We start from the raw sequence: 23,071 nt of genomic DNA, 5'->3' as shown, positions 1-23,071 counted from the left end.
ATTGCTGGTGCCCACACTGCTGCCAATTTAGTTCAAACCCTCCCCAACCACATTAGCGAATCTCCCTGTGAAGTCATTGATCCGAATCCTATTGACCTGCAACCCATCTCTTTTGAATAGGTGCCTCCTTCCCCAGAACTGGTCCCAATGCTTCAGGAATCTGGAGCCCTCCCTCCTGCACCATGCATCAAGTCAGGCATTGATCGTCCCTATCCTCCATTTCCATTCCTTCTTTCCCTGGTACTTGTACCAGTGCCTCATGAATCAAAACCACTTCTTCCCACCTTTTGAGCCACGTGTTTAATTCTCTAATCTGCTTGACCGTATGCCAATTGGCTTGTGGCTCAGGTAGCAATCCAGAGATGATTGCCTTTGATGTTCTGCATTTTAATTTGGACCCTAACACCTCAAATTCTCATAGCAGAACATAATTCTTCATTCTATGTCATTGGTTCCCACATAGACCATGACAACTGGATCCTCCCCCTCCCATTCTAAGTTCCTCTCCAGCCTTGAGGAGATGTCCTTAACCTTGGCACTGAGCAGGCAACACAACTTTTGGAGCTCCGTGTCATGGCTGCAGAGAACAGTATCTACCACCCTGACTATACTGTCTCCTATCGCTACCCCATTCCTCTTCACTACTCCCATTTAAATGGCATCCCTCATCATGGTGCCATGGTCAATTTCCTCATCCACACTGGGGTCCTTGTTCACAATCCATACAGGTAGCATGCACCTATGGTCAAAGTCAAGGCTGAGGCTGCTCCATTCCTACATGCTGGATCCCCATACCTGCTTGACACACAGTCACACTCTCCTGTTCCCGACCACTGACCCAGAACAAAGTGTCCAGGTAACTCTCCCCCTCCACAATGTCTACAGTTCAGGCTCCAGCTCAGTAACTCAGAGTTGAAGTTACTCAAGCTGCAGATGCTTACTGAAGATATGGTTGTCCAGGATTGCAGTGCATTCCACAGATTGCCACATGTTGCAGTTATGGCACGCCTGCCCTGCTATGTCTGTATAACCTTATTTATTTATTTAATTAGTTACTAAGTTAGTAAGGTAATCGCGAATTGCACTCGCTTATAGACAAAACAAAAACACTCACCAGACACTGGAAGTAAAAAGCGTGAATAAAGAGCAGCACCCCCATTCCCACTGCACTCAATTCCCCCATGCCCCAAATTCCTGAGCTCCATGTAGAAAGCACCAGCACTGTGATCACTCTGTGCTTCATACTCTTACCGAGTGGTCAGCTTGTCTCCCCTTCAAATGTGGAGTTGGTGAACGTATGTGCATCAGAAAGTTCTGATACTGTTGGCAAATTGAGAAGGGTTTAGGGGGGAACTGGTGGTATGAAGCTGTGTTACCATGGAGTACAGTATACTGTGGATACTGCAAAGGCTATGGGCCCTGACAATGTCCTGTCTTTGGTGCTGAAGACTTGTGCTCCAGAACTTGCCGCGCCCCTAGCCAAGCTGTTCCAGTACAGCTACAACACTGGCATCTACCCGGCTATGTGGAAAATTACCCAGGTATGTCCTGTACAGAAAATGCAAGACAAATCCAATCCGATCAATTAGCACTATTCTCAATCATCAGCAAAATGATGGAAATAGTCATGGACAGGGCTATCAACTGGCACTTACTGAGCAATAACCTGCTCACTGACGCACAGTTTGGGTTCCGCCAGGGCCACTCAGCTCCTGACCTCATTACAGCCTTGGTTCAAACATGGACAAAAGAGCTGAACTCCCAAGGTGAGGTGAGAGTGTCTGCCCTTGACATCAAGGCCGCATTTGACAGAGTGTGGAATCAAGGAGCCTGAGCAAAACTGGAGTCAATGGGAATCAGGGGGGAAATTCCCCACTGGTTGGAGTCATAGTTAGCACAAAGGAAGATGGTTGTGGTTGTTGGAGGTCAGTCATCTCAGCTCCAGGACATCACTGCAGGAATTCCTCAGCATAGTGTCCTAGGCCCAACCATCTTCAGTTGCTTCATCAATGACCTTCCTTCCATCATAAGGTCAGAAGTGGGGATGTTCGCTGATGACTGCACAATGTTCAACACCATTCACAACTTCTCAGATACTGAAGCAGTCTGTGTCTACATGCAGCAAGACCTGACAACACTAAGGCTTGGGTTGATAAGTGGCAAGTAACATTCACCCCCCACAGCTGCCATACAATGACCATCTCCAAACTATCTCCCCTTAATGTTCAACAGTGTTACCACTGCTGAATTTACCACCATGAACATTCTGGGGTTTACCATTGACCAGGAACTTGGAGCAGCCCTATAAGTACTGTGACTACAAAAGTTGGAGTCTAGGAATCCTATGACAACTGACTTACTTCCTGACTCCCCAGAGCCTGTCCACCATCTACAAGGCACAAGTCAGGAGTTTGACAGAATATTCTCCAATTGGCTGGATGAGTGCTGCTCCAACAACAGTCAAGAAGTTCGACATCATCCAGGATAAAGCAGCCAGCTTGATTGGGGCCCCAGTCATCACTTAAAAATTCACTCCCTCCAGCACAAATGCACAGTGGGAGCAGTGTGTACCATCTACAAAATGCACTGCAGGAACTCACCAAGGCTCCTTAGACTGAACCTTACAAACCTATGACCTCTAACACCTAGAAGGACAAGGACAGCAGATACATGGGAACACAGCCACCTGGAAGTTCCAATCCAAGTCATTCACGGTCCTGACTTGGAAATATATCGCCATTCCTTCACGGTTGCTGGGTCAAAATCATGGAACTCCCTCCCTAACAACACTGTGGGTGTACCTACACCACATGGACTGCAGCGGTTCAAGAAGGCAGCTCACCAGCACCTTCTCAAGGGCTACTAGGAATGGGAAATAAATACAGGCCCAGCCAGCGATGCACACATCCCATGAAAGAATGGAAAGAAGTCCATATGTGACATGAGCAATTGTTTGAGTAGAATACATTGCTGTGCATAGATTTAATGTCTGAATATTCAACAGTGGCCTAATACTACTTCAGTCCTGCTTCTAGATTGTATCAGTCAATGTAAAATGAAGCATCTCATCGTCGAATTAATGAAATTTATTTGTGCAACATAGCAACAAGATGTGATACCACAAATAAACATAAACGCATGAGTTCAAACCTTGTCTGGCCTGATGCAGCGAAGCACGAGAAGGGATTGGAAAGTGCTCAGTTTATCCATCCAAGGATCAGGCAAAGATATTTTCTCAGGCTGAGGCGAATCAAAGACTTTCTTCCAGTCAGAAAGCTAAATACATAAAGCAGAGATCAGTCACTATATTCACTCAGAACTCATTGAACAGGTACCAGTCACTATATTCACTCAGAACACGTTGAACAGGTATCAGTCACTATATTCACACAGAACACAATGACCTGGTTTCAGGTAACAAATTCACTCAACACGTAAAACGGAGATCAGTCAGTCTATTCACTCAGACATTAAAAAGAGATCAATCACTATATTAACTCAGAACATATTGAGAAGAGATCAGACACTATATTCACTCAGAAAATGTTGAACAGAGATCAGTCACTACATCCACTCAGACATTAAAAATAGATCAGTCACTATATTCACTCAGAACACACTGAACAGAGATCAGTCACTATATTCAGTCCGAACACATTGAACAGAGATCAGTCACTATATTAGGTCAAAACACATTGAACAGAGATCAGTCACGGTATTCACTCAGAACACATTGAAAAGAGATCAGTCGCTATATTCACTTAGAGCACATTAAACAGAGATCAGTCACGATATTCACTCAGAACACATTGAACAGAGATCAGTCACTTTTTTCACTCAGAACACATTGAACAGAGATCAGTCGCTATATTCACTCAGAACACATTGAACAGAGATCAGTCACTTTTTTCACTCAGAACACATTGAACAGAGATCAGTCACGATATTCACTCAGAACACATTGAATAGAGATCAGTCACGATATTCACTCAGAACACATTGAACAGAGATCAGTCGCTATATTCACTCAGAACACATTGAACAGAGATCAGTCGCTATATTCACTCAGAACACATTAAACAGAGATCAGTCACGATATTCACTCAGAACACATCGAACAGAGATCAGTCGCTATATTCACTCAGAACACATTAAACAGAGATCAGTCACGATATTCACTCAGAACACATTGAACAGAGATCAGTCACGATATTCACTCAGAACACATTGAACAGAGATCAGTCACGATATTCACTCAGAACACATTGAACAGAGATCAGTCACGATATTCACTCAGAACACATTAAACAGAGATCAGTCACGATATTCACTCAGAACACATTGAACAGAGATCAGTCACGATATTCACTCAGAACACATTGAACAGAGATCAGTCGCTATATTCACTCAGAACACATTGAACAGAGATCAGTCACGATATTCACTCAGAACACATTAAACAGAGATCAGTCACGATATTCACTCAGAACACATTGAACAGAGATCAGTCACGATATTCACTCAGAACACATTGAACAGAGATCAGTCACGATATTCACTCAGAACAGATTGAACAGAGATCAGTCACTTTTTTCACTCAGAACACATTAAACAGAGATCAGTCACTTTTTTCACTCAGAACACATTGAACAGAGATCAGTCGCTATATTCACTCAGAACACATTAAACAGAGATCAGTCACTATTTTCACTCAGAACACATTGAACAGAGATCAGTCACTTTTTTCACACAGAACATATTGAACAGAGATCAGTCACTTTTTTCACTCAGAACACATTGAACAGAGATCAGTCACTTTTTTCACACAGAACATATTGAACAGAGATCAGTCACTTTTTTCACTCAGAACACATTGAACAGAGATCAGTCGCTATATTCACTCAGAACACATTGAACAGAGATCAGTCACTTTTTTCACACAGAACATATTGAACAGAGATCAGTCACTTTTTTCACTCAGAACACATTAAACAGAGATCAGTCGCTATATTCACTCAGAACACATTGAACAGAGATCAGTCACTTTTTTCACTCAGAACACATTGAACAGAGATCAGTCGCTATATTCACTCAGAACATATTGAACAGAGATCAGTCGCTATATTCACTCAGAACACATTGAACAGAGATCAGTCACAATATTCACTCAGAACACATTAAACAGAGATCAGTCACTATCTTCACTCAGAACATATTGAACAGAGATCAGTCATAATATTCACTCAGAACACACTGAACAGAGATCAGTCACTTTTTTCACTCAGAACACATTGAACAGAGATCAGTCGCTATATTCACTCAGAACACATTGAACAGAGATCAGTCACTTTTTTCACACAGAACATATTGAACAGAGATCAGTCACTTTTTTCACTCAGAACACATTAAACAGAGATCAGTCGCTATATTCACTCAGAACACATTGAACAGAGATCAGTAACTTTTTTCACTCAGAACACATTGAACAGAGATCAGTCGCTATATTCACTCAGAACACATTGAACAGAGATCAGTCACTTTTTTCACTCAGAACACATTGAACAGAGATCAGTCGCTATATTCACTCAGAACATATTGAACAGAGATCAGTCGCTATATTCACTCAGAACACATTGAACAGAGATCAGTCACAATATTCACTCAGAACACATTAAACAGAGATCAGTCACTATCTTCACTCAGAACATATTGAACAGAGATCAGTCACAATATTCACTCAGAACACACTGAACAGAGATCAGTCACTTTTTTCACTCAGAACACATTGAACAGAGATCAGTCGCTATATTCACTCAGAACACATTGAACAGAGATCAGTCACTATATTCACTCAGAACACATTGAACTGAAATCAGTCACAATATTCAGTCAGAACACATTAAACAAGCATCAGTTAACATATTCATTCAACACGTTAAATGGAAATCTGTCAGTCTAATCACTCAGAACACATTGAAAAGAGATCAGTCACGATATTCACTCAGAACACATTGCACAGAGATCAGTCACGATATTCACTCAGAACACATTATACAGAGATCAGTCGCTATATTCACTCAGAACACATTGAACAGAGATCAGTCACGATATTCACTCAGAACACATTAAACAGAGATCAGTCGCTATATTCACTCAGATCAGATCACATTGAACAGACATCAGTTAACATATTCATTCAACACGTTAAACGGAGATCTGTCAGTCTAATCACTCAGAACACATTGAAAAGAGATCAGTCACTATATTCATTCAGACACATTAAACAGAGATCAGTCAATATTCAATCAGAACACATTGAGAAGAGATCTGTCACTATATTCACTCAGAATAAATTCAACAGACATCAGTCATGATAATCACTCAAAACACATTGAACAGAGATCAGTCACTATATTCACTCAGAACACATTGAACAAGCATCAGTTAACATATTCATTCAACACGTTAAATGGAGATCAGTCAGTCTATTCACTCAGAACACATTGAAAAGAGATCAGTCGCTATATTCACTCAGAACACATTGAACAAGCATCAGTTAACATATTCATTCAACACGTTAAACGGAGATCAGTCAGTCTATTCACTCAGAACACATTGAACAGACATCAGTCAATATATTCACTCAGAACACATTGAACAGAGATCAGTCACTATATTCACTCTGAACACATTGTACAGAGATCAGTCACGATATTTACTCAGAACACATTGAACAGAGATCAGTCACAATATTCACTCAGAACACATTGGACAGAGATCAGTCACGATATTCAGTCAGAACACATTGAACAGAGATCATTCACGATATTTACTCAGAACACATTGAACAGAGATCAGTCACTATATTCACTCTGAACATATTGTACAGAGATCAGTCACGATATTCACTCAGAACACATTGAACAGAGATCAGTCACTATATTCACTCTGAACACATTGTACAGAGATCAGTCACGATATTTACTCAGAACACATTGAACAGAGATCAGTCACAATATTCACTCAGAACACATTGAACAGAGATCAGTCACGATATTCACTCAGAACACATTGAACAGAGATCAGTCACAATATTCACTCAGAACACATTGGACAGAGATCAGTCACGATATTCAGTCAGAACACATTGAACAGAGATCATTCACGATATTTACTCAGAACACATTGAACAGAGATCAGTCACTATATTCACTCTGAACACATTGTACAGAGATCAGTCACGATATTCACTCAGAACACATTGAACAGGGATCAATCACTATATTCATTCAGAAGACATAAAACAGAGATCTGTCGCTATATTCACTCAGAACACTTTGAACAGACATCAGTCAATACATTCGCTCAGAACACATTGAACAGACATCAGTCACTATATTCACTCAGAACACATGGAACAGAGGTCAGTCAATATTTTCAGTCAGAAAACATTGAACAGATATCTGTCGCTATATTCACTCAGAACACATTGAACAGGGATCAATCACTATATTCACTCAGAAGACATTGAACAGAGATCAGTCGCTATATTCAGTCATAACACTTTGAACAGCGATCAGTCAATATATTCACTCAGAACACATTGAACAGAGATCAGTCATTATATTCACCGAGAACACATTGAACAGAGATCAGTCATTATATTCACTCAGAACACGTTGAACAGAGATCAGTCAATATATTCACTCAGAACGCATTGAACAGAGATCAGTCATTATATTCACTGAGAACACATTGAACAGAGATCAGTCATTATATTCACTCAGAACACGTTGAACAGAGATCAGGTACTATATTCTCTCAGAACACATTGAACAGAGATCAGTCATTATATTCACTCAGACACATTAAATAGTGATCAGTCACTATATTCACTCAGAACACATTGAAGTGAGATCAGAAACTACATTCACTCAGACATATTAAACAGAGATCAGTCACTATATTCACTCAGAACACATTGAATAATGATCTGTCAGTATATTCACTCAGAACACATTGAATATAGATCTGTCAGTATATTCACTCAGAACACATTGAAGGGATCAAGCACTATTTTCACTCTGAACATATTAAACAGAGATCTGTTACTGTATTCACTTTGAACACATTAACCAGAGATATGTTACTATATTCACTCAGAACATCTTAAGCAGAAATCTCACTATATCAACTCTGAACACATTACATAGTGATCTGTCACTATACTCACTCGTAACACATTAAAAGATCTGTCACTATATGCACACAGAACTTATTAAACAGAGATCTGTCACTATATTCATTCACAACACATTGTACAAAGTTCGGTCACTATATTCACTTATCACACGTTAAACAGAGATCTGGCATTATATTTACTCAGAACACATTAAAAAGAGATCTGTCACTATTTTCACTCAGAACAAGTTAATATTTAAAATTCAAACAAATGTGAGTGTTCAGATATCTGGGTTCGGATATGGTTGTGTTGTGCACATGTGATTGGTTCCTGCTGAGAGCAATGTGGTAGACTGGAACCACAGTTATACTATTGGCTCTGTGTCACCATTTTATCTGTGAAACGTTGCTGTTATATTTTTTGTAAACACAGAGACCTGCTGTGTTCATTAGTGTTTAAATGTTTATTTAAATGTTTGTTTAAATAGAGAAGTCATACTAATTTTAGAACAATTGAGGCTATGATCAACATCCCTATCCCCTCAGATGTTCATCTGTCTGCTGTCTCCAGGGCTCGTAGATCCATCTGAGTCACATAGCCAACCACAACACTCTCCGTCCATGGAAGAAGACATTGCCCTCACGATGGTGGACCCTGCCCCTTTCACTATAACAGCTGGGCTGTTGGAAGGGTGTGTGTGGTGCCAATACCAGTCAGTACATTCAACTGGGAGAATCGGCAGGATTCTTTTCACAAGCCCCATTACACACTCTGGCACAGGGATAGGAAGTGGGTGAAAGTCATTCCAACACATCGCCCACAATTCCTAATAACACCATGGCAAGCTGTGGGCTAACTCTTCCAGCAGCTCTGTGCCATGGGCTGAACTTCTTGTGCTAGGAAATTCAGCCAGAACTCTAATCACATTTGAGAGTTGATCACCGATTTGGAAATATTTCATTTGCAAGAAGTCAAAAGTGGACATAAGAAAGATTTACAAGGGTGATGCAGTGGGCTGAATTTTCACCCAGTCAGGATGACTTGGGAGCCCTTTAAAAAGGTGGTTGGGTCCTGATTCCAGGATTCCTGACCCCATTCCTGGGCTGTCTGATTTTTGGGAGCCATTAAAGGATGTGGGATGGTTCCTGTCAAACGCCCACATTCGGATCTCCTGACCTGGCCGGCTCCATTGCGGAGATAGTCATACCCTCCTCTGACTGTGTCAGGCCATGTTTTTAAAGAGTTGTGTTTCACAGCTCCACAGAGGATCCTGGCACATGAGTCTGCATGAGGGAACCTTTTAAAAGGTAAGTTCAAAAGGTCCTCCTCGTGCCCCTTATTCCAATGTAAGGCCATGTAGCAAAAACTGCACCAAGGTTGGATACAAGAGGGAGGCTAAGTGGGGGAAGAGGGAGGGGAGAGTGTCTGGGGAATTGGGGGCAAGAATGTCCAGGAAAGAGGAGGGAAGAGACTGTCTTAGAGGGCGGGGTCAGTGGCATTGATAGTGGGGTCCTACGGGGTGAACTGGTGATGTGAGGGAACAGTCACAGTCAGAGGAGGGGTTGGGATGTGGTAGGGTGGCAGGTCTAGGGTGAGATTCTGGTAGGTGAAGGTCTCATGGCAGAGCATCACGTCAGGGGACTAGACAGGTGGCTCAGACAATGGGAGAGGCAGGATCAGGGTGGGCATGGGGATGTTAATGCGTGTTGGCTCTGAGAGGAGGGGAAGCATGTGGAGGTAGATGGTTATAGGGTCTAGGGCAATGGGAGAGTAGTTGGGGTCTGGAATGCACTGCCTGATAGTGTGGTGGAGGCAAGGTCAATCGAGTGGTTAGGATCTGGAATGCACTGCCTGATAGTGTGGTGGAGGCAAGGTCAATCCAGTGGTTAGGACCTGGAATGCACTGCCTGATAGTGTGGTGGAGACAGGGTCAATCGAGTGGTTAGGATCTGGAATGCACTGCCTGATAGTGTGGTGGAGGTAAGGTCAATCGAATGGTTAGGACCTGGAATGCACTGCCTGAGAGTGTGGTGGAGACAGGATCAATCCAGTGGTTAGGACCTGGAATGCACTGCCTGATAGTGTGGTGGAGGTAAGGTCAATCGAGTGGTTAGGATCTGGAATGCACTGCCTGATAGTGTGGTGGAGGTAAGGTCAATCGAGTGGTTAGGATCTGGAATGCACTGGCACGGCGCGGAGGAGCTTTCTGTATGGACTGCTGCTGCACACCTTCCATTTTCTCGCCCTCGCCCGCCACCCGGATACGCCCTGGCATGCCTTGTTGCCACCCTGCGGCGGAGGTCCCCGTTGGGAGGCCCTCTACGGAGGTGTCCTCCCACTTTCCATCGGGGACCTAGGGTGAAGGGTGTTGCACACAGCAGTCCCCTACAACCAGAGAATGTGTAGGTTCACGGACTACCAGGACATCTGCCCTTTTTGTGGTCTTGTGGAGTCCGTGGACCATGCTTATATAGGGTGTGGTAGGCTGCACTCCCTTTTCAGTTACTTGAAAAACCTTTTATTACTGTTTTGTTTGCACTTCAGCCCCACGCTCCTGATCTTCGGACACCCGGTGCGGAGGGGGGCCGGGAAGGGGGAGGACCTCCTCGTGAACCGGCTCCTGGGCCTGGCCAAGTTGGCCATTAACAGGTCCAGGCAGCGGGCGATCGAGGGGGTTGTCCCGCCCGATTGTATGTCCCTCTTCCGCGGCTACGTTCGTGGCCAGATGTCCCTGGAGAGGGAGCACGTGGTGTCTGCCGGCACTCTCGAGGCCTTCCGTGCCCGGTGGGCACCATGGGAACTGGGGTGCTTTATTGACCCCTTTAATCACATTTTGGTTTAATGTTTGTAAGTTTCCTTTAATCTTTATCCTTAGTTTTACAGCTGATCTGACTTAGGGGCTGTATTTATTTTATCCCTTATTTTGTTAATTTAGTTTAATTGTTTAACTCCAAAAGAGTTACATCTTCTTAGTGGCTGGGCTTGTGGCGCAATGGTAGCACGTCTGACTCCAGATCAGAAGGTTGCGCGTTCAAATCACATCATGCTCATGGCATTTGCTGACAGCTTAAGTTCCTGCATTTTCTGCCCTGCTGAGGAATCCTGGCCAGCAAATTGGCAGGAACTGGAAACGAAAGTCACCACTCGCTTCTGACGCTGGACAGGACTGCTCCGTGTGCTGTCTTACCGGGGTCGAGTTCTGGTCATAAACCAGCTGATTGCCGCCATGCTGTGGTACCGGCTGGTCACTTTGAGCCCTCCCTCAGACTTTGTCACGAAAATCCAGGGAATGCTCGTCGACTTCTTCTGGGACAAAAGATTGCACTGGGTCGCTGCTGAGGTTCTGAGTCTCCCGCTTAGGGAGGGCGGTCAGGCGCTAGTATGCCCTCGCACACAGGTCACGACCTTCCGCCTTCAGACCCTGCAGCGATACTTTTACGTCGAGCCTCCTCCGAGATGGTGTGCCCTGGCGATGTATTTCTTCCGCCAGGTGCACGGCCTGAATTATGACGTGCAGCTCCTGTTTATAGAGCAGAGGGGCCTCGGTGGCTCTTTGGAGGCTTTTACCAGGACCTGATCAAAGTCTGGAACATGGTCGCCCGCTGGCATGGCGCGGAGACTGTTTGGCCCTCTTCCGCAGCTACATTCGCGGCCGGGTGTCCCTGGGAGGGAGTCGGCTGACACTCTCGAGGCCTTCCGTGCTCGGTGGGCACCACGGGAACTAGGGTGTTTTATCGACCCCTTTAATCACATTTTGGTTTGATGTTTGTAAGTTTCCTTTAAACTTTGTCTTTGGTTTTACAGCTAACCTGACTTAGGGGCTGTGTTTATTTTACCCCTTATATTGTTAATTTAGTGTAATTGTTTGGCTCTGAAAGAGTTACATCTTCTTAACCTTCCTAACCCTGCCACTATGACTTGGTGCTCTCCCGACATCCACAGCGGAGGTGGGGGCAACCTGCTGACTGCAATGCCCTGTCTGTGCTGACTTTGATGGGCATCATCTGGACGGCCCCGGCCTACTTTCGAGGTTCTGCTGTGTAGCAGTGGCACCTCATCGGCCTGTGGAGCTGGAGTTACTGGGGTCACAGCAAGAGGGAATTTGGATGGGCGGGACACCCCCAGAGTCACTGGAAAAATGCAGAAAATGCAGCAACCACTTTGCACATGGTGATGCTCTACAAACAACAACATAACAATGAGCAGATAATCTGTTTTCGTGATGCTGGTTCTGCTGCTGTCTTCTAATTGTAGCCATGGGGTCTTTTATGTCCACCTGAGGGGGCAAGTGGGGCCTTGGCTTAACATCTCATTTGAAAGATGGCACTTCTGACAGTGTAGCACTCCCTCAATACTGTACTGGAGTGTCAGTCTTAGGCCATGGACTCAGTCTGTCTGGAGTGGAGCTTGAAACCACTGCTCCTGACTTAGAGGTGAGAGTATTACTGCTGAGTCACAGCTGACACTATCCAGAAGAGGATAAGACCAGAATTGTGTTGTTTCTTTAGCATTTTCAAGGTTCATCAGCCATGCCAATACAACATTTCTAAATGATGAGTTGCCCTGACCCCTACACTACAGGCTGGTGGGCAGAACATATTGGCTCCAATTAGCACACCGCTCCTGGAATTGTTGGTGTCAACAGTCCTTTCAACCCCAATAATAACTCCTTTATTTTCATTACAATCTCTGTATACTTACACATTCTAACACTTACCTTCAAACAGAAGTGATTCTTTAGCTCGGAGAAAGCAGGGAGAGTGGAGAGGCGAACAATTTCACCCCAGGATTTGTCCTTCACCCAGGTGGGGGCAGGATTAACAAATGGGACCTCTAATGCCACCCCTCCCGTCAGGAGAAAACACCATTCATCATCATTCACAAGGTTCAGACTCCTCTGAATGCCAACACACAGCAGGAATGAAAACAGCATCTTGTCTCGCTCGAACAGAGACCGACACACATTCTGGTAAATACTGCGAAAAGAAAAATAGCCAATTCTTACTGATGGGATCAGGAACAGGACTGGATTTTCACATGCGAGCGGCAGAACTGCATTTTAAAAACACCACTCTCGGATTGTGAGCATTGTTGGCATTTGTTGCCCACCCCAAAACTCTCTGAGGAGGTGGTGGTCAATGATCTTTGTAGCCGTTTGATATTCTTCTGAATTCCCTATTGGATTTTGTGCTAACTATCTTATATTGATGGTCTCTATTTCTCTCTGTATCCTCTCGATCAAACCTTTCAGAATTTTAAAAACCTCTCTCAGTTCACCCCTCAGCCTCCTTTTTTCAAGAGAAAAGAGACCCAGCCTGTTATCCTTTCCTGTTAGGTATGACAATGTGGTGTGAGCCACTGCCAGGATCTGCAGCTGTGGGTACTCTTCCCAGATAACATCAGGAAATTGAGAATGGAAGGCCTAAAACCATCTTTTCTCTCCCATTTCAATGGCAATACTTGGCATAGACTTGATGGGCTGAATGGCACCTTCTCTGCCATAATTTTTTTATTCATTCATGGGATGTGGGTATCACTGGCTGGGCCAGCATTTATTGCCCATCCCTAATTGCCCTTGAGAAGGTGGTGGTGAGCTGCCTTCTTGAACCGCTGCAGTCCATGTGGTGGGTACAGCAATTTAGGGAGAGGCCCAGGGACAGTGAAGGAATGGTGATATATTTCCAAGTCAGGATGGTGTGTGGCTTGGAGGAGAACTTCCAGGTGGTGGTGTTCCCATGTATCTGCTGCCCTTGTCCTTCTAGGTGGTAGCAGTTGTGTGTTTGGAAGGTACTGTTTAAGTAGCCATGATGAGTTCCTCTTGTAGATGGTATACACTGCTGCCACTATGTGTCAGTGGTGGAAGGGGTGGATGTTTGTGAATGGGGTGCCAATCAAGTGATCTGTTTTGTCCTGGATGGTGTCGAGTTTCTTGAGTGTTGTTGCAGCTGCACTCATCCAGGCAAGTAGGAAGTATTATATCACACTCCTGACTTCTGCCTTGTAAATGGTGGACAGGCTTTGGGGAGTCAGGAGCTGAGTTACTGGCTGCAGGGTTCCAAGATTCTGCTCTTGTAGCCACAGTATTTATATGTCTAGTCCAGTTCGGCTTCTGGTCAATGATAACTCCCAGGATGTTGACAGTAGGGGATTCAGTGATGGTAATGCCATTGAATGACAAGAGGTGATGATTAGATTCTCTCTTGTTGGAGATGGTCATTGCCTGGCACTTGTGTGGCACGAATGTTACTTGCCATTTGTCAGCCCAAGCCTGGATATTTTCCAGGTCTTGCTGCATTTGGACGTGGACTACTTCAGTATCTGAGGAATCGCAAATGGTGCTGAACATTGTGCTATCATCAGCGAACAACCTCACACCTGAGCTTATGATGGAAGGAAGGTCATTGATGAAGCAGCTAAAGATGGTTGGGCCTAGGACACTACCCTGAGGAACTCCCGCAGTGATGTCCTGGAACTGAGATGATTTATCTCTAACAACCACAACCATCTTCCTTTGTGCTAAGTATGACTCCAACCAGTGGAGAGTTTTCCCCCTGATACCCATTGACTTCAGTTTTGTTAGGGCTCCTTGATGCCACACTCGGTCAAATGCTGTCTTGATGTCAAGGGCAGTCACTCTCACCTCACCTCGGGAGTTCAGCTCTTTTGCCCATGTTTGAACCAAGGCTGTAATGAGGTCAGGAGCTGAGTGGCCCTGGTGGAACCCAAACTGAGTGTCAGTGAACAGGTTATTGCTAAGCAAGTGCTGCTTGACAGCACTGGTGATGACCCCTTCCATCATGTTTCTGATGATAGAGAGGAGACTGATGGGGTGCTAATTGGTTGGGTTGGATTTGTCCTGCTTTTTGTATACAGGACAGGACATACCTGGGCAATTTTCCACATTGCCGGGTAGATGCCAGTGTTGTAGCTGTACTGAAACAGCTTGGCTAGAGGTGCGGTAAGTTCTGGAACACAAGTCTTCAGTACTATTGCCGGAATATTGTCAAGGCCCATAGCCTTTGCAGTATCCAGTGCCTTCAGTCGTTTGTTGATATCAAGTGGAGTGAATCGAATTGGCTGAAGACTGGCATCTATGATGCTGGAACCTCTGGAGGAGGCCAAGATGGATCATCCACTCGGCACTTCTGGCTGAAGATTGTAGTGAATGCTTCAGCCTTATCTTTTGCACTGATGTGCTGGGCTCCCCCATCATTGAGGATGGGGATATTTGTGGTGCCTCCTCCTCCAGTGAGTTGTTTAATTGTCCACCACCATCCACGACTGGATGTGGCAGGACTACAGAGCTTAGATCGGATCCGTTGGTTGTGGAATCGCTTAGCTCTGTCTATTGCTTGCTGCTTACGCTGTTTGGCACGCAAGTAGTCCAGTGTTGTAGCTTCACCAGGTTGACACCTCATTTTTAAGTATGCCTGGTGCTGCCCCTGGCATGCCCTCCTGCACTCTTCATTGAACCAGGGTTGATCCCCTGGCTTGATGGTAATGGTAGAGTGGGGGATATGCTGGGCCATGAGGTTACAGATTGTGTTCGAGTACAATTCTGCTGCTGCCAGTGGTCCACAGTGCCTCGTGAATGCTCTGTCTTGAGTTGCTAGATCTGTTCGAAACCTGTCCCATTTAGCACGGCAGTAGTGCCACACAACATGGTGGGGGGTATCCTCAAAATGTAGATGGGACTTAGTCTCCACAACAACTGTGCGGTGGTCACTCCTACCGATACTGTCATGGACAGATGCATCTGCAGCAGGCAGGTTGGTGAGGATGAGGTCAAGTATGTTTTTCCCTTTTGTTGGTTCCCTCACCACCTGCCACAGACCCAGTCTAGCAGCTATGTCCTTTAGGACTGAGCCAGCTCGGTCAGTAGTGATGCTATCGAGCCGCTCTTGGTGATGGACATTGAAATCCCCCACCCAGAGCACATTCTGCGCCCTTGCCACCCTCAGTGCTCCCTCCAAGTGGTGTTCAACATGGTGGAGTACTGATTCATCAGCTGAGGGCAGTGGGGGGAGTGGGGGGAGTTAGTCGGTACGTGGTAATCAGCAGGAGTTTTCCTTGCCCATGTTTGACCTGATGCTATGGCATTTCATGGGGGCTGGAGTTGATGTTGAGGGCTCCCGACTGTATACCACTGTGCCGCCAGCTCTACTGGGCCTGTCCTGCCGGTGGGACAGGACATACCCAGGGATGGTGATGGTGGTGTCTGGGACATTATCTGTAAGGTATGATTCCATTAGGATGAATCTGTCATACTGTTACTTGACTAGTCTGTGAGACAGCTCTCTCAATTTTGGCACAAGTCCCCAGATGTTAGTAATGAGGACTTTGCAGAGTCGACAGGGTTGGGTTTGCCATTGTCGGTGCCAGGTCAATGCTGGGTGCTCCATCCGGTTTCATTCCATTTATTGACTTTTTAAGCAGTTTGATACAACTGAGTGGCTTGCTAGAGGACATTTAAGAGACAACCACATTGCTGTGGGTCTGGAGTCACATGTAGGCCAGGTCAGGTAAGGACAACAGATTTCCTTCCCTAAAGGGCATTAGTGAACCAGATGGGTTTTTATGAGAATTGACAATGGTTTTTTGACCATCATAAGACTTTTACTTCCAGTTTTGTTATTGAATTCAAATTGGATTTGAACCAGGGTCCCCAGAGCATTACCCTGGGCCTCTTGAATACTAGTCCAGGGACAATACCACCACGCCATCACCTCCCCTTGATCATGCTGACCCTATGATCAACGGTCTAGACCTTACTCCAATCCTCAGGCTTCCGGAATCCAAGGCAACACAAAGGTAGTGCAGAGATACTGTGACCAGACTCCCTCCCCTTTAACCTGACCTTTGCATCCAGTGATTGACCTAGCACTGACCCTGGGAAGATTGCTCCCCCTCCCCCCCATCTTATTTTACATCTAACAATGAGCATTACTCACCCTCACTATTTCCTGCCCCGTGGCCATTTCAATCATTGTCAGCACCTTGTCACTAGCTCACACCCTCAGCTTTTCTTCAGGTGTTAGCCAAGCAATGGCTGTTGGATATTCCAATATGGAGGCCGTGGACACCAGGTCTGACCCTGTCCTTTTCCGATCTCTACACCCAGTACTGTCTGTCAGGTGTGACTGGACAGGAACCAGGAGTGGGACCCTGGCTGCTCATTTTCCCTATTGCTGCTCCATTCACTGCACCTCAGGCGAGCCACAACTCCAGTGCTGTCCTCATTGTGGATCATAGCACAGTGTTTACACTGACTGGATCACTCAGGGAACATAAATCACACTTCAATTCCAAACTCCAACAATTACCTGTCAGTAAAGTGATCATTCAGATTGCTTATCCTTTCAGTTAGCAGGCTGGAGGGAGTGCTTTTGTCAATAGAGTTCATATAGAGATTGAGGAACCATGTGAGTGAATATTGGTACATGGGATCGATGTGAGCCAGATTAGAAATGACAAAAAACAAAACACTGGAGTGAGTAGCTACCTGTAAAAGAACACAAAAATAATGTGATTACACCAGGTTTATTAAACACTGCTGAGGGGAGGCTCTGTAACAATCTTTGAGAAAATGACCTGTCCATTAAGTGAAAGGTGAGCTGTTGTCGGACACTTTTCGAATACCTGGGATTTAATTTAATAGATTACTTCATTAACTGGTTCAATCTCTTCCAAATGAAAGTCATTTCCAGCAATGGACAGGAGGTAAATTAAAATATTTTATATCCAGGGACTGAATCATCAGGAGATCAGTGACTAAGGGCAGAGTGAGGATACCCTGGTTCGATTCACTACCACAGCCAGAAAACTGCATTTGTCAGCTGCCCAAAGCGGCTCAGCAACAGAGTTCCGAGGCGAGGGAGAAGTGGTCAGTGTGGGGCAAGTGAGGAGTGGTCAGTGTGGGGGGGAGTGAGGAATGGTCAGTGTGGGGGGGGTAGTGAGGAGTGGTCAGTGTGGGGGGGTAGTGAGGAGTGGTCAGTGTGGGGGGGTAGTGAAGAGTGGTCAGTGTGGGGGGGGGTAGTGAGGAGTGGTCAGTGTGGGGAGAGTGAGGAGTGATCAGTGTGGGGAGAGTGAGGAGAGGTCAGTGTGTGGGGGCAGTGAGGAGTGATCAGTGTGTGGGGGGAGTGAGGAGTGGAGAGTGTGGGGGGAGTGGTCAGTGTGGGGGAGTGAATGGTGATCAGTGTGGGAGGAGTAAGGAATCGTCAGTGTAGAGTGGTCAGTGAGGAGTGGTCAGTGAGGGGGAGTGAGGAGTTGCCTGGGGAGACAGTGTTGGGGAGTGTGGGTCATTGGGTGGAGTGGGGGTCAACGGAGGTCACTGGAGAGTCAGTTGGGGGTCAATGGGGGGGTGTCAGTGAGAGAAGCAGAGGACTGTTTTGGGAGTGGGAGGAGATGAGGTCAGTGGGGAGGATGGGTATCAATTGGGGTAAACAGGAGATTGTGGGTGTCAGTAATGGTCAGTGGAAGCAGTTGTAGTCAGTGGGGATTAATGGGGGAAATGGGGTCAGTGGAGGTTGGGGGCTAGTGGGGAGATTGGTGTTAGTGGAGGGAAGTTGTGGATCATTGGTGGTCACTGGGGTCATTGGGAGAGTGGGGGAAATTGGGTGGGAATGGGGGAGTTGTGGGCCAGTTGGGAATTGGGCGCTGGGAGAGGAGAGGTCGTGTGAACTGTGATGGATTATGGGGCTCAATGGAATTCAATCCATTTACATTTATTAACCAAAAGCAAAATACTGCAGATGCTGGAAATCTGAAATATAAACAAAAAATGCTGGCAAACCTCAGCAGGTCAGGCAGCATCTGTATGGAGAGAAACAGAGTTAATGTTTCAAGTCGATGAGCCTTCTTCAGAACCAAGGAAAGATAGAAATGTGATAGGTTTTGATCAAGTAAAAGAGGGCGGGGGTAGGAAGAACAAAAGGGAAAGTCTGAGATAGGGTGGAGGGCAGGAGAAATTAAATGACAAAAGGTTTTGTGGCAATGGGTGAAGAAAAGAAAGAAAAGATTTGTTCAGATCAGGTGTGAATGGCTGAATAGTAGCCGTCCGAATGTAAAGGAATAAAGAAAGGAACGAGACAAAACTGAACCAGCAAAAAAAGGAAGAATATGGTCCTGTGTGATTTAAAATTGTTGAACAATGTCCAGAAGAACAACACTGGGCGGAATCGTCCCAGATTTGCACAAAGTGTGGTAGCGGGCCACAATGGCAGTTTTTCACGCAATATTGTCCTGTTCCTGCCTCATTAATTATGAAGCCACGGGAAACACGCTGTCTCACTGGCGGGTGGCCTCTGATTTGCCCGCCACGCTATTACCTCGCCGCTTCCTCACACCAGGCGCCATATTTAAACTGCAGCCGTGCACAGGCTCCTCAATGTTTGCAGCCCAGGGCTGCTCCAGTGAAGACATGACCCCAAAAACCAAGAACAGTGAAGCCCCCCGATTCAGTGACGAATCTCTGGGACACCTTCTGGACATTGTGGAGGCTCGTCATGGTGTCCTCTACTCCTGCTCTGGCTGCAGGAGGCTCATCAGTCTCACCATTCCTGCTTGGGAAGTGGTGGCAGTGGTGATCAGTGCCAATGCTGCACACAAGAGGTTGGCCATCCAGTGCAGAAAGAGGATGAATGATCTCATTCGTGCTGTCAGGGTAAGGCAACCATCTCTAAACTCACACACTCACAAGCCCATCACACATCCACTGGCATCTCACTCACTGTCAGCTCAAGGAACATCACCATTCACTCTCTCACACACACCCTCACATCTCCATCTGGCCTCACCTCCTCTGGAGACTGTCTCCTCATCCCTCACCATCTTGAGGCCACTTGCACAGATCAGCATGTGGCCCCACACACACCCTGGGACACCCTCCTTCCCCAGTACGGCCCTCGCCCTGATTAGGAAGGCACAGATTAATCAAGAACAGCCAGCATGGGTTTGTTAAGGGAAGGTTGCATCAATTTGATAGAATTTTTGAGGAGGTGACAATGAGGGTCGATGGAAACAGTATATTTGATGCAGCCTATATGGATTTTAGCAATGCACTTGCTAGGGTTCCACATGACTGACAGACCGGTTAGAAAATTAAAAGCTCATGGTATCCAAGGGAAAGTGGCAAGTTGGATTCGACAATGACTCAGTGACAGGAAGCAAAAGATGATGGTCGACTGGAAGGCAGCTCCCAGTGGGGCTCAGTACTGGATCTCTAGCTGTTTGTGGTCTATATCAATTATTTGGACCTAAATGTAGAGGGCATGATTAAGGATTCTGCAGATGATACAAACATTGGCAGTGCGGTTGACAGTGAGGAAGAAAGCTGTAGACTGCAGGAAGATATCAATGGGCTGGTCAGAAAAGTAGCAAAGGGACTTTAATTCGTAGAAATGTAAGGTAAGGCAATTGAGGAGGACGAACAAGGCAACGGAAAGAGACTTTGGAATGCTTGTCCACAGATCTCTAAAGGTCATAGGACAGGTAGATAAGGTGATCATGAAGGTGTCTGAATACTTTCCTTTGGCTGAAGCATAGAATATAAGAGTAGGGAAATTATATTAGAACTGTATGAAACACTAATAAGTCTGCAGCTAGAGCACCGCATTACCGGAAAGGATGTGATAGCACTAGAAAGGGTACAGAGGATATTTATAAGAATGTCTCCAGGACTGGAGAATTTTAGTGATGAGGAAAGATCAGATAGGCTGGGATTGTTTTCTTGAGAACAGGGAAGGCCTAGGGGAGATGTAATTGAGGTGTATAAAATTATGAGGGGCTGAGAGAGAGTGATAGGGAGGACCTATTCTCGTTAGCAGAGAGGTCAATATCTAGGGGCCATGGGTTTAAAGTAATTAGTAGAAGGATTAAAGGGGAGCTGACAAGAAATGGCTTCACCCAGAGGGTGGTAGGGATCTTGAACTGACTGAGTTGGAGAGGCAGAAATCCTCATCACATTTAAAACAAATCACTTGTATACGGAAGTGGCATGAGGATGGATTGATATTTTTTGGTCTGTATTTTTTGGTTGGTATGAACATGATGGGCTGAACGGGCTCCTTCTGTGCGATAAATGTCTACAATTCTATAACTATCAATGATATTATGCAACATAATTATAACCGGACCAAAGATTGTCTTACTGATAACAGACTCATTTTTTATATCACAAAACCCCTAAGCAGCAGTTACCTTTGTTTTTACAATAGGCTGCAGAAGCTGCCCTCAACTATCTGATTAAACACTAAGCAATCTGACATCAATCGTTGGACAAACTCATTCTCCTAAAACAGAAATGCATGGAATATTCTAGAATTCCAAATGACCGATGGACTCACAGGCCTGTAGCCATCCCTGGTTTCATCAATCTGCTTCTCAGTCCTCGTAGTAATTTGTTGTTTTTCTAGGATTTCCTGTGAGAGCTGTTTGCTGGAGTAAAGGATGTTAATGGCCTGCTCATCCTCCAGAATATTTCCCTCTGACAGCGACAGTACCTCCAAGATCTGATCTTCTGTTTCTTTCAGAAGTTTCCTGAATAGAACAAAGTATTCACATTACAATTGGTAATCAGAATCACCTCATGGCGATTGGGGCTTTAAAGAATTGTCGACACTTTGTTAGACCCAGTGCCTATGGGCTGGATTTTATTGTGCGCTGTGGTCCCCACCCTACCCCTGTCTAAAAAGGTCAGGGGTGTGCTTTCCCACAATCCCGATGGCTGCCCCACAGCAATCTACTGCTGGAAACTGGGTTAATTGCTTTAAGGTGAGGCTCCTGCCCCTATCTTGAGAGGAAGTCCTGCCTTAGAGAATTGCTGGCCAATCAGGTGGCCAACAGCTCCCTAGTCCCAACAGCGCCACAGGGAACAGTGGCCACTGCTGGGTTTACAGGTAGTCCCACCAAGCCAAGGAGCCCAAGTAAGTCTAAGGTCAAGAGGTCTCAGTGAGGGGCGGTGGGGCACTGGGTTCAAGAGACCAGAGGATAAGGTCAAAGGGGCACTGAACACCAACGATGGGACCAGGGGGCCCGCTAAGGAGATCACCCAACTTTCTCAACACCAGCTAAAGCTACTGGGCTTTCCGCATGATGTGGGTCTCCCCTTGCTATGGGTAAAGTATTGGTGGCAGCGGGATGAGACCTTTAAGTGGCCATTAATTACCTGGTCTGACCTACATCTGACTCTAGATCCACAGTAATGTGGTTGACTCTTAATTGCCCTCTGAAATGGCCTAGCAAGCCAGTCAAGGGTAATTGGGGAGTTTAAAATAGATTAAGCTAAGGAAAGGTAAGAGTTCCAGTTTTTATTTAAAGTACATAAATAATGGAACTTTTTTTGCTGTATATATCTTAAAGTAAGGGTTTTTTTCAACTAGAGGCATGGCAGGGCAGCTCAGTCCTGTGTTATGTACCGCCTGCAACATGTGGGAAGTCCTAGATGCTCCTTGTGCTCTGACCGACCACGTGTGCAGGAAGTGCCACCAGCTGCAGCTACTTGAGCTCCAAGTTTCGAGCTTGAGCGGTAGCTGGAGGCTCTGAGGTGCATCCGCAAGGCTGAAAGTTTTATGGATAGCACATTTTTAGGCATGGTCACCCCACAGCTTATGGAAGTGCGGACAGAGAGGGAATGGGTGACCATCAGTCAGAAGAAAGGTGTCAGGCAGGTAGTAAGGAAATCTCCAGGGTGCATCTCACTCGAAAACTGTTTTTCTGTGTTGGAAAACGGTGAGAGTGACGGTTCCTCTGGGGAATGCAGCCACGCTCATGGCACTGTGAGTGGCTCAGCTGCACGGAGGGGGAGGAAAAAGAGTGGAAGAGCATTAGTTGTAGGAGACTCGATAGTAAGGGGAACAGACAGGTGTTTCTGCGCCTGTAGACGTGACTCCA

At 45.6% G+C, this 23,071-nt stretch overlaps 1 protein-coding gene across 1 annotated transcript in view; it reads right to left on the bottom strand.

Annotated features, from left to right (window-relative positions):
• The window catches only part of LOC144687508 (dynein axonemal heavy chain 3-like), a 706,779-nt gene that overhangs the window by 177,748 nt on the left and 505,960 nt on the right, over positions 1-23,071 (bottom strand). Inside the window, exons 46-49 of the mRNA XM_078553740.1 lie at positions 21,526-21,718; positions 17,506-17,684; positions 12,900-13,158; positions 3,151-3,276 (exon numbers count right to left, since the gene is read on the bottom strand). Coding sequence (XP_078409866.1) covers positions 3,151-3,276; positions 12,900-13,158; positions 17,506-17,684; positions 21,526-21,718 — 757 coding nt within the window. The remainder of the gene's footprint in view (positions 1-3,150; positions 3,277-12,899; positions 13,159-17,505; positions 17,685-21,525; positions 21,719-23,071) is intronic.

Source organism: Cetorhinus maximus, chromosome 12 (assembly GCF_964194155.1).
Source record: "Cetorhinus maximus chromosome 12, sCetMax3.hap1.1, whole genome shotgun sequence".
Lineage (NCBI taxonomy): Eukaryota > Metazoa > Chordata > Chondrichthyes > Lamniformes > Cetorhinidae > Cetorhinus > Cetorhinus maximus.
The sequence above is the reverse complement of the archived record's forward strand: the minus strand, read 5'-3'. Positions and strand labels throughout refer to the sequence as shown.